The following is a 12,099-nucleotide window of genomic DNA, read 5'->3' as shown; positions in this document are numbered from 1 at the left end:
TGAAAAAATAAAATATGTTGGCAAAGTAAAAATGTGTTGTGGGTTTTCTTGATTTGGGTGAAGGAGTGAAACAAAATTATTTTCAATTGAATTTTCTGGGATGGCGTAGTAGTGAGTCAGTGCCTGGGTGTAGGTTTTTGTTGAGGGACGAGAGTAAAATGTAGAGGGTTAAAAAATTTCGCAGATTTTTTTTTATTATCATTTATTGTTTATATAATGTTTAATAAAAATAATGAGCAGGAGTTCTTTATCAATTTCAAAACACAAGGCGCAGCCAAGTGTTTTAGACTTGATAAAGCACGAACTGAGTTTATTGAACAGCTTCAAAAACCTCTGATATAGATCTTTTCACTCTTGAATTGATATAAAGATTTTGGGTTATTTTGTCCATGAAAATTGGAAATTGAAATTGTCTTTGTCCGATATTAAGTTAGCCAGTATTAAATTTTACCTACAGCCAAATTTTGCACTTAATAAAGCGATTTTTGTCCAACTTGCTAAAATTACTACACTCTTGAATTGATATAAAGATTTTGGGTTCTTTTGTCCAAGAAAATTGGACATAGAATTTAGCTGTGTCGTTATCTGATATAAAGTTAGCCAGTATTAAAGTTAGCCAGTACTTAATAAAGCGATTTTTGTCCAACGCTAAAATTAGTAGAATATTGGCAACATAAAGCAATTTGAAGCCATAATCTTACTGAACGCTTTTACTAATTTTAGAATATATTTTCAATATTTTTTTTGTCAAATTACACACATTCAATCTCAAGGATGAACACAAGTCTCAGCCTAGTACCCAGGCGTTCCCTTCCCGCTTATCGATTTGGCACAAAATTTTGTGACTTCACTGAAGCCGCCACGCCAACCCGTTCCAAGGCCCTTTCTTGGACCTTGCGCTTGCCCAAGGAGAAGGAGAACGCCTAGGGACTAGGCTGGCCCAGGTTGGGTTCTCGGACCTGGTGTCGACCTGGTGTCATTTGTGGGTTGAGTTTGTTGATCATTCTCTTCCTCTTGTCTGAAGGATAATGGTTGCGTTGTTAGCATGGAATTGACACTTGGGGATATTGAGTCATTTTATGGGTCATTTTGAAAAATAGCTGGCAAACGCAGACTGAAATTCCAGCTTTGTGGCTTCCAACAACAGCCACATTCACTGTCTGCCTACACAGGCTATCCAAATGAGGGCACAAAACCATTCCTTACACACCAAATAAATTTCATATCAACATTTTTGTGGCTATTTTTTCCATTTAATATTCTTTTTTGATACTAATTAAAAGGCTTTACACAATTCTATCACCTATTTACACTAATTTCTCATCTTCCATCCATTGATTTATCTCTTGTTATTACTGACTCGTCAAACTTTATCATCAGAGTAGTTCCTTTGTGCCAATGTGCTGTAACTTTAGCAGGCTGCAAAAAATAAATAAAAACAAAACAAATATAATCAAAATTTGCACAAAGTAGCTTATTTGTGGCAATCGTACTAGAAGTAATCAGAGATTAGGGGAGTGCGTTCGACGTATCTGTAAGGTAAGGTAAGCAGGCAGTGGCAAAAAACCGACATGGTCGGCCTACTAGTAGTATGCCTTATGTCAAGTTATTTTCCATGCTTATACCTCACTAAATGCGAGGAGGATAAGTGTAATAAAGGTTGTGCGACGAGCCAAAATGAATGAAATATTATTTACACAAAAATAATAATTTATTTCATTTGACCTGTTATCGTTTGGCACTAACGAGATTTAAACTTCCACAAACTTCGAATTCTGGAAATAGTTTTACTTTGATTTAAAATTCCACAAAGTACTTAAAAATACAGACAATTCACACAGTAATCCACTACACGCATATTACATTTACACAACGATTTCCTCGTCAAAACGTCTAGTGTTTCTAGGGAGAACGGTATATCACAAATTCAAAGAAGTGATAAAACAATTTCGATCCGTATTATACCCACTCTCGATGCATTCAATTCTAACAATTTGTAGTTCTGTGCAACATATAATTGGAGGAAAATACGCTGGTTTACCTACGAACGAACTCCGTACGAAACTACGCATCGACTTACTCGATTTTTACTCTTTTTACGACGTTTGGTGGCTGAAGACAACTCTGCTACCTTGGATGATAACCTTCTAATGTTCTCCATGACATTTTTGTTAAAATTACAATTTTGGAAACACGTTTTTAACTCCTTTTTTCAAGCAAAATAATGTTTCTAAGCTCCGTTTGGGACACCATCTTGTTTTGCATAAAATCGAGGCCATCTGTGGCTACCAGTTTCCCGGCTGAGATTTGCCCCTGCAAAAATCAATCGGGGCCGCCAATCTGGAGTCCATACATCTGCGTGCGCATTACGGCTCGATTCATTCCGCATAACAGTATACAGGCATTTAAAAATAGACGAGTAACCAGGGTAAGACATAGTAAAATATTAAAAAGCGATCTCTGGTTAAAAATATGATGAAAACGAGCTTTCGACTACCAGTCTGTAGTCTTTGACAAGTAATGAATAAAAAGCGCGAACGTTAAAATATATACTATAAAAAGTGTGAAAAAGCAAAATTATAATAAAAACAATAAAAATGTTTGTGTGCGGGTAAAAATGCTAATGAAAGGTTCAAAATAAAATTGAATATTGTCTTGGTAATTGTTTCGCATTATTGTCAGCATGGTTCGTAATTGCTGTGTGCCAGGATTCCAAAGTTTTTCTAACGCGAAAATTTCCTTTATCAATCACACGTGCACTGTCAAAATCGATGGAATGGTCGTTCAACCAGGCATGTGAGGCGATGTTGGAACCTTTTTTAAAGGTTTTTGTGTTTCTAATATGTTCTTTTTTTCTTGTTTTTAAACATCTTCCTGTCTCGCCGATGTAACTCCACGGGCAGTCGGCGCATGGTATCTTATAGACGACATTTGTTTGTAGTTTCGCCGGAGATCTTGCTTTCGGGGAAACAAACTCTTGTTGTAATGTCTTAAGGGGTCTGCTAGTAGTTTGGATTCCATTGTTTCTTAGAAGTCTCGAGAGAGGTTCAGTTAGGCCTTTGATGTAAGGTAAAACCGCAAGGCCACAATGTGAGTCTGAAGGATCAGCCCATCCGAAAAACATTCCTACCAATTCTTCTGGAGATGGTGTGATTTCCAGAGGTGGTTTCTTCTTCAGAATGTTAGATATGACCGATTGTGGGTAGCTGTTCAATTTCAGAGCATCAGTGACGTGACTTAATTCTTTCGCTTTTCCCTCGGGGGTACTTGGGAGGTTAGAAGCACGATTCAGGAGAGTAGAGGCAGTACTCAGTTTGTGTTTCTTTTCATGGTGTGAATAAAAATCCAAATATCGGTCTGTGTGAGTAGATTTCCTGTAAACATCGATAGTTATGACGCCATTGCTCCTGGATATCAAAGTGTCTAAGAAGGGTATCTGTCCGTTACTCTCATGTTCAATGGTAAAGGCTATTTTTGAGTCAATTGAGTTAAGAGTGTCATGAAAGGATGCGACAGAGTGTTTCTTTATAATGACAAAACTATCGTCGACGTAACGCTTCCAAATTTTTGGAGGTGTCGAGGAGGCAGTGATCGCTGATTCTTCGATGATCTTAGCCTGCGTAGCTGGCGGTATTGTTCGGTTTTTAAGTGCCTAACAGTAAGCGGCGAAGCCGCGACAATGAGTGGCGCAGCCGCGAGTGGCTTGGGGAGGAGAAGCTGAAATACCGCCTGCCCGGATGGGCTGCCTTTTTGGCTTCCGCCCCCTTATTTGCATTTTGACAAACTGTGTACAGGTTCTGGGGCTTGGAATAACCCAGACGATCTATTTTGACAGTCACGTCCACGATAAACTCCGTTTCATAACGACAGTCGACGAAACACTACAAGTCGGACTCTTCTTTCGGCAAAAATCTACTGAGGAAAAAGTACATCTTTCGAAACTAACCGGGCTTCGACAGGAGCGCTCAATATATCTGTGAGAAAAAAGCTTTACAACAGTTTACAAAGTAATAATGTCACCTGGCAATGTCACGCAACAAGTCCGACAGAAATGAACCGCTTCCAACTGGTCACATTAACGAAAAAATAAGCCAAGGGGTGTCACAGATTTTCTTAACAATACAATACGACCAAAGCGTTATGTCGTTATGTTTATACTTTAGTCTGAGTCGCACCAGGAGTGGCACCAAGTTAAATAAACTGCAATGCGGTAATTAGCAAAATGGCCATCGCATCTTTTTCACAAAACAGATTGTAGCAATTGTTTGCAGCCGCTTCATGCTCTTGATTCAAACAATTTCTCCATCTTCGCGTAAAATATTCAAACTCGATAAGGCCAACGATAACGCTTAATGTGCTATGTTGATTCGCTTGATTTGCTTTAATTGTACGCGGCAAAGATCTGCCGGCCTTTGGAGCGCTCCCTTGGGAGATTACGGAGACATTTGATTGACGTGCTTAGCATTCCCATCCAATCAGAATGCTCCGTACGCCAGTGTACGGGCTTCTAAGAAAAGCAGCCCATCCGGGCAGGCGGTATTTCAGCTTCTCCTCCCCAAGCCACTCGCGGCTGCGCCGTCGTTGTCGCGGCTTCGCCGCTTGCTGTTGGGCACTTAAAAACCCAAAAATACCGCCAGCTACGCAGGCTACGATGATCTCCATGCAGAGATTTGCAACAACAGGACTGACGGGGCTTCCCATTGCGCAACCATGGATCTGTTTGTAAATGGAATCATTGTAAACGAAGTAGTTGTTCGAAAGAGTGAAATCCAGAAGAGAAACAATATCATCAGTAGTGAGGCTGGTTCTTAGATGTAAGTTGGTATCTTCATTGAGTTTTTCTCGGATGTATTCACAGGCTTTCTTAACAGGGATGGCAGTAAAGAGTGAGACGACATCAAAAGAAACCATGGATTCGTCATCAGTAATTTCTAGATTGGCGACTTGGTCAACAAATTCACTTGAGTTGGAGACAGAATAACCGTTGCAGTTCTGGATGGGTGCTAGGATGTCGGTGAGAAATTTGGATGTGTTATAGAGAGCAGAACCAATACAGGAGACAATAGCTCGAAGAGGATAACCTGGTTTGTGATGTTTAATAGAACCTCAAAAGACACAGGACGCAAAAACAAAATTAGGCTTGCGCTCTCCTTCGTCGAGCGCAAAAATTAAATTAAATCTGATTTCCAGACTAGACTGGCATCTCCAAGATCATTAGTAAGATTGTTATTACGTGACGTCACAACGGCCATGTTGGTGGACCAATTTGGGAACAAAATTCTATTTTTGTGCAATTCTGCACAAACATTATGTACATATTGTTTGGTTCAACCTATGTGGCTATAGAAGACCATCAGAGTGCAACCATGGGTTTTTGTGTAAAATTTTGGCTTGATAGAGACTGAGTAAGTAAAACTGCTGAAATAACAAACTACAAAACTACTGTCTCTGAATTTTTTGTTGTAGATTGGACTCTGGGTTATAAAATAATTCATAATAAAATTAACAATGATTCCACTTTTGTTGATACAGTAGTTACATTTTCGAAGAACTTACAAAGTTGCATCCATGTAATACAGCTTCAACTATCCCAGCAATAAAAGAAGCACAGTTTAGACTTCCTACAAAGAAATCACAAACATTTAATCAGAACAAAGACTAAGGACATTAGTACAAACCCTGAGGCAAAAATTCCATACTGGCCCAAACGTATATATGAGCTGTTTAAAAGAAACTGTTTCATGAGGAGTGATGGAGTAGGAAAAATCATGGTAATTTGAACACTGACTACTTTTAAGGAAAGTGGCTACTTTTGAGAGTTGGGCTTGGGTCTTGGGGGGACAAACAAACACATTTTAAAATACAAATATTTACAAGTCAAATAAAATACTGTACCTTTATCTCTTGGAACTGAGATGAATTTATTAACAAGAGGTTCCTTTTCGATTATATAATCTATGAACACTTGTTAAGGTGTAAAGTTCTACTGGTAACATTTCTTTGATGAAAAATTATCAACAAGCTTCCACCTAGCCTTAATTGAATCAAGGACCAAGAACTGAAGTGAGAAATGTGATGAGCTTTTTGTTTGACCTGACAAAATGACATGGTACAAAATCTACAGTCATTCTGGCTCTACACATTGAGGGGTGTTGAATGGTAAATGCGTTACAAGGAGAATGCTATCTTTTCTGCAAGCCCGCTCGAGACCTTTTTAGCCTTGCAAAAGAAATCGAGACTCCAAGAAGGCGTCAAAGAAAAATTTGAAACGACAAGACCCCTGAAATTTGGCTAAAATTTTGCGGGACATGCATTTTTTGAAGGACCATTCACCTACATTGGGACACCCAAAACAAAACAAAAATGAAGCTTGACTGGTTAAACTTGGTTTGTTTTGGAGGCTGCCACTTTCTTTTCCATTCAGAATGGCACCCACCATTAAAAACGAAGTCTATTTGGAGCTTGATAGCTGAGTAAGCTGGAGTTAAGATTTGCAAGCCTGAAATGAATTCACTTTTATTAGCACCAAAAGAGTATACCCATAACATGTTGCTTGTCTTATTGACTAATGAAGACTGTTTAAATCCTCGTCCTTTCCACTCTCACCCCCCAAAAAACAATAAAAACAAACCAACCAACTGCAAAAACAACAAAAACTGGCCCTCTAGCTGTCAGAAGTACATTTTGCTGTATCTTCTTAAATAATTATGTTTGAAAATTCAAATTATGGTAGCCATGGGCTTTATCGCTGATTGAAAGGATACATGTTTTGTCATCATCATTAGCTTGTTCAAGCTTATCAGCTTCCTTGCCAAATAATGACTATAACAATGGTAACAAAGGGTGACTTAATTATACATAGCCTAAGATTGAGTGCCATACTGCATGAACATCTGCCCAAGGTCTTGACAGTACAGACTGAGTGCAGTAAGGTTTGTAAAGACTGAGGGCTGATATTTTTCTGTATGGTCCCAAGATGGCTTGATTAATAAGATATTTATTACACGACTCAAAAATATTTTTACAGATAATATTAAAAGCGGGAACAGAATTAACTCTGGCGAGAAGTAGAAAGGATCAACATTGAAGATAAGGATAAACAGGATTCTGACTGAGGACCCCGATGGTTGTTTCAGCTGGAAAAGAATTCTCTTACATTGTTTTATAAACCAATGAAAGGTATGAGAGGGTTAATTAGTTAAGTCAAGTTTGTAAAAATAACTTACAGTACTTAAATTGTAAGCCATTACAATGCAGAAATCAGAATTGACTTTGCAAACAACTGAAGTACACGTTTACCATATGTTAGATAATCTTACCCTCCACAAAACTGACTTGATGAAAAGGAGAATGTTTAGGACTCTCACTTCTCTTTTCATTCCTTTTTCTCTTAACACCAAGACGTCAAGCATTCTGGAACCAACTTGCTGACCTAGTTCTGACAACCTGTTAATAAAATTAATTAATTAACAATGCATTGTAGCATCATATCATAGCCATGCAATGTGTGTAAGGGCTGTATATGTAGCTGTAGCTCTAACCTGCGTGTTATGTTATAGTTTTAAATGAACATTAGGTCAAGATGATTTCAAATTAGTTTAATTTGTATTTTTCTTTGTTTCAGGATAATTTTGAGGTAATCAACCTGGAACAAAGAATTTAAGATGGTTTCCGCACAATTTTCGAGCAATACAGGCAAAAATAAAGTTACCAAAAAGACCTCTTAGCATGGCAACAGTTTTAGTTCAACTAACAAAAACTTGCCAAAAATTTAGCACTCAAGCTGACCCCGCGAGAAAAAAATGGATTTGAAGTTGTCTTTATTTCACTTAAAACGGACGTCTTGCGCCAGTTCAAAACAAAATGGCGCGCGTTTAATACATTTTTTCGAGGTTTGACTTTAATTTTCTTGAGAATGCTTTAGAATTTAATTGCGGGGTCACTAAGACAAATGGATTTCGATGAGATCTTTTAAATAGTATACAAAATGTTGCCGTGCAATGAGTAGATTTTTGGTACTTAATTTTCGCACTCATTGCTCGAACTTTCAGCGGAATCTGTCTTAAACATTAAAATTATTCATTTCAAACTACAACATATGCATGTCTTTGGTCCTAAAAAATATTGTGTCATGTCCATGTAACATTATACAGTCTAATTAGTAATAGTTGAATTGTAGATAAACAATTCTGCACTAACGTACATGTAGAGCAGCAACAAAACACAGCAATTCACTGAGAATATTGGATTATGGACAATTAACAGCTATGACGTAATCTGAAACACCTCATTGTGAAAAACACAATGAGAATACCAAATACAGAATGTGCAGAAAACAAATATCTGCTAAACTACGTACCGCAGATATTTTGTTATTTCATTGTTATAAAAAAATGATTCAATTCATGTGACTTAAAGGAGAAGTTCACTCCAGAATGGCCATTTATTTTCTTTACGCCAATAAAAAGTTTATACAAAGTATGTTATTCACCAAAATTTCAGCCTCCAACGTGGGCTATAACCCTACGAAATCTTTCTTTGAACTAGCTCAAAACTCGACAACTGAACGCCGCCATCTTGGAGCCTGGTAATGTATGCGTGACGTCAAAGAGCTCAGCCTGAAGTTTAGCGGGAAAATTTTAATAGTCGAAACTCCTTGTTTCTTTGTAGTGGCGTTTGTTTGTCAAAATACAAATGAGATACAAAAATCTTTTTTCCGTCTTTCAATATCTAAAAGAAAAATTTCTCAATAAGAATGGGTAGGGACGAAAAATTACTGCCAAAGCGAACACAAACATTTGTGTGTTCCGAAAGCTATACGGGAGACTGCTTTGAAGAAGATCACAGATACAGTCTCCTACGTGAAAACACTCACACACAAAAAAGAAAGAGCCAGACGCAATACCAACCAATGATGCGTTTATGTTATTTCACTTTTTAGTTGATTTCAGGGAGAACTTTTAATCAACCAGAGAAACTCTTCTTGATCAAATATAAGATCGCAACTCCCAAAGTGAACTTTATGTCATTTTGTAGTTGACTGACTGAGCTAGAAGTGTTTGAATTGTTTCATTTTAGATCAAGCAAAATTTTAACTTAACTTATTACTTGTTTGTATCTTTTTCTCCGTGTTTTTCTCCTTCTATATTTATTTACATGTACAACCCAGTCATTGCATCCAAAATTTTTAACAACTTAGCCCGTTTTGTTATTTCTAATTATTTTGAGAAGTGTTGTTGCCAATTTAAGTCAATTTTTGTTCATGCTGTAATTATTTGCCGTTGTTGTATTTGCTCCATTAAACGCGGGTCACCGATTAAACTCCGGCTTCGTATTAATAAACGTTGGGGCGTTGATCGAGATCCCGGCATTTATTTGCGGTTGAGCAAACAAGTAAATATATTCTCTTAAATAGCACTGCTACGACAAACTGGTACGGTTTGCTTCTTTGGTAATTTTTTTATAATGTTCAAGGAACGTCCGGAGTAAAATAACTAGGATGGATGCTGTAAACAAAATGAAACAGCAATGTTCGCGTTTGTGTTGTCATGACTGACGAACTGTTGTTTATAACAGTGAACGTTTATAACTGCAGAGGACGTTGGCGACATTGCCGTTTATGGATTCATTGGTTGTTTATGTTCTGCAGTTCGGTTTGTAACAAATCTTGATTGCAACATGCACGTGTCGTATGCAATACTGTTACTTTAGTAAAAATCATCCTCGGAGACCCAAGAGCAGTTTGTCGGCCGGGACGACGAGAAAAATCGTGGTTCTCGGGACTGAAAAAATTACAGAAAATTGCACTTCGTTAATAAACACCGGACCCCGCCAAGTTTGAAATAAACGCCGGAGGTGTTTGATTTGAGAAAACACGGTAAGCAAAATGACTAACCTCCATTCTTTCCTTATTCTTGCGCCTCCTTTCGCTTGCATGTCGTTTGAAGGGAGTTAAAGAAGGAGATTTCTTAAAAATGGTTTATATTGCGTCTGGCTTTTTCTGTATTTTGTGGGTATTTCCACGCAGGAGACTGCATCTCTGAACTACTTTGAAGCAGTCTTCCACATAGTTTTCGGAACACACAAATATTTTTGTCCGCTTTTGAGCAATTGTTCTTTTAAATATCGGAAGACGGTGAAAATAAACACCTCTTTTTGTATTTCTTGGAGCTCTGTGTGAGCAAAATGGTGCTGCACAAACAGGCATTTTGACAAACAAAAGCCAATACAACGAAATAAGGAGTTTCGAGTATTTAAATTTCCCCGCTAAACTTCAGGCTGAGCTCTTTGATGTCATACATTACCAGCTCCAAGATGGCGGCGTTCAGTTGTCAAGTTTTGGGCTACTTCAAAGAAAGATTTTGTAGGGTTATAGCGCACCTTGGAGGCTGAAATTTTGGTGGATAACATATCTTTCAATAAACTTTTTATTGGCATAAAGAAAATAAATGGCCATTCTGGAGTGAACTTCTCCTTTAAGTGTTTGTAATTAATCAAAAACAGGATCAATTTAGGTTTCTGGGAAACTGCTCACCTACCCCTCCCCAAACCTAACATTAACCCTTACTTATCGCTTTGGGCAAAATGTTAGGTTTGGGGAGGGGTAGGTGAGCGTTTCCCAGAAACCTAAATTGATCCAAAAACAATATATTGGGTAGTACTTGCTTTACATGTGAACTTGGGTACTCTTGGGATTATGAGGGATTTGAGTTTCTGAATATTAGTACAGATGTCAATCAATCTATCCATTTGTGCATTAGTCAGTCAGTCAGTCAGTCAGTCAGTCGGTTAGTCAGTCAGACAGATCGGTTAGTCAGTCAGTCAGTCAGCCAGTCAGTCAGTTGGTTAGTCAGTCAGACAGTTGGTTAGTCAGTCAGTCAGTCACAGATGTCAATCAATCTATCCATTTGTGCATCAGTCAGTCAGTCACAGTCAGTCAGTCAGCCAGTCAGTCAGTCGGTTAGTCAGTCAGAAAAACACAGTCGGTTAGTCAGTCAGTCGGTTAGTCAGTCAGTCAGTCACAGTCACAGTCACAGATGTCAATCAATCTACCCATTTGTGCTTCAGTCAGTCAGTCGGTCAGTCAGTCAGTTAGTCAGTCAGTCAGTCAGTCTGACAGACAGACAGACAGACAGACAGTCAGTCAGTCAGTCAATAAAGTTAGAAATGTACAATTCCACAGCCCCGGGGGGGGGGGGGACACCCATATGAAAGTGACGGGGATGCTCGTCGTCTCGCTTAGGGGTATAAATTTCGGACTTTGGGTCTTGCTTAGAGTGTTCTGGGGAAAATGGCAATATTTTTAGCCGTCAGGGTCTCGTTTAGGGTTGCACGCGAAGAAATATACAAATATAAGTTCTTTTTTCGGAATTTTGGTATCTTTTAGGGGTCTAAAATAGCTTGAGCCACGCCCAGATTGTTCTCGTTTAGGGGTTCTTTTCAAAATTTCCGACGAGCATCCCTGTCCCTTTCATATGGGAGCCCTACCCCCCTCCCCCCGGGCCCACAGCCCATGAATCCTACTAGGGAAAACGTAAAAAGTAACATGCCGTGAAACCTGGTGACAGTAGATAAAATCAATTTGCGACAGGTAACACCATCAAAAGGAAATAATCTCAAAACACTCTATTGATTGAATTATGACAAACACAAACAGTGACATGACACGATTTGAAATCAACACCAGTCACATACTATGGGACCGGCTATAGGAACTTCTTTACAGAATGTACCTTAGGTTAGTCAATACTTAATATTATATATAATATGTTTTACTTTATAAACGCTTCAGTGTGTACAATAATACTCACTTGGTTTGCAGTTCTGGCACAGTGTGCACTCTGTTCTGACAATACTGCACCATCTCGGAAAACAGCAAACCGAAAGTACTTACATTTATCTACAGCAAAGCACAACATCGAATAATTAACATCCCAGATTGATAAAAACAATATCTAGTATCATTTTAAACAATCCAATACCTCGTTCCTTCCTTTACTGAGAGGTTTTTCAAGGATATTTGACGATCGACTTCTTCTTACGGACTCCATCTTGTTTTAGGCCTGGCTACTGAGCAGAGAAGGCTTGGTAGCTAACGCA

The 12,099-nt window shown here is 38.4% G+C and overlaps 2 protein-coding genes across 2 annotated transcripts; both read right to left on the bottom strand.

The window, feature by feature from the left end:
* Positions 1-1,170: 1,170 nt before the first annotated feature.
* LOC144638040 (trafficking protein particle complex subunit 5-like) lies at positions 1,171-12,083 on the bottom strand. Its single transcript, XM_078497147.1, has 7 exons — positions 11,982-12,083; positions 11,811-11,899; positions 7,320-7,446; positions 6,765-6,822; positions 5,896-5,955; positions 5,557-5,621; positions 1,171-1,419 (listed from the first exon to the last, which is right to left on the bottom strand). The coding sequence occupies exons 1-7, from the start codon at positions 12,048-12,050 to the stop codon at positions 1,321-1,323; spliced, it is 567 nt and encodes a 188-aa protein (XP_078353273.1). The 5' UTR covers positions 12,051-12,083; the 3' UTR covers positions 1,171-1,320.
* Positions 1,894-5,033, bottom strand: LOC144638985 (uncharacterized). The gene is made up of 3 exons (XM_078498254.1): positions 4,651-5,033; positions 2,960-3,610; positions 1,894-1,902 (listed from the first exon to the last, which is right to left on the bottom strand). Exons 1-3 carry the CDS (start codon positions 4,909-4,911, stop codon positions 1,894-1,896), a joined length of 921 nt encoding a protein of 306 aa, XP_078354380.1. The 5' UTR covers positions 4,912-5,033.
* Positions 12,084-12,099: the final 16 nt, after the last annotated feature.

This window comes from Oculina patagonica, chromosome 14 (assembly GCF_052425735.1).
Source record: "Oculina patagonica isolate OP01 chromosome 14, crgOcupat, whole genome shotgun sequence".
In the NCBI taxonomy this organism is placed as follows: Eukaryota; Metazoa; Cnidaria; class Anthozoa; order Scleractinia; family Oculinidae; genus Oculina; species Oculina patagonica.
The sequence above is the reverse complement of the archived record's forward strand: the minus strand, read 5'-3'. Positions and strand labels throughout refer to the sequence as shown.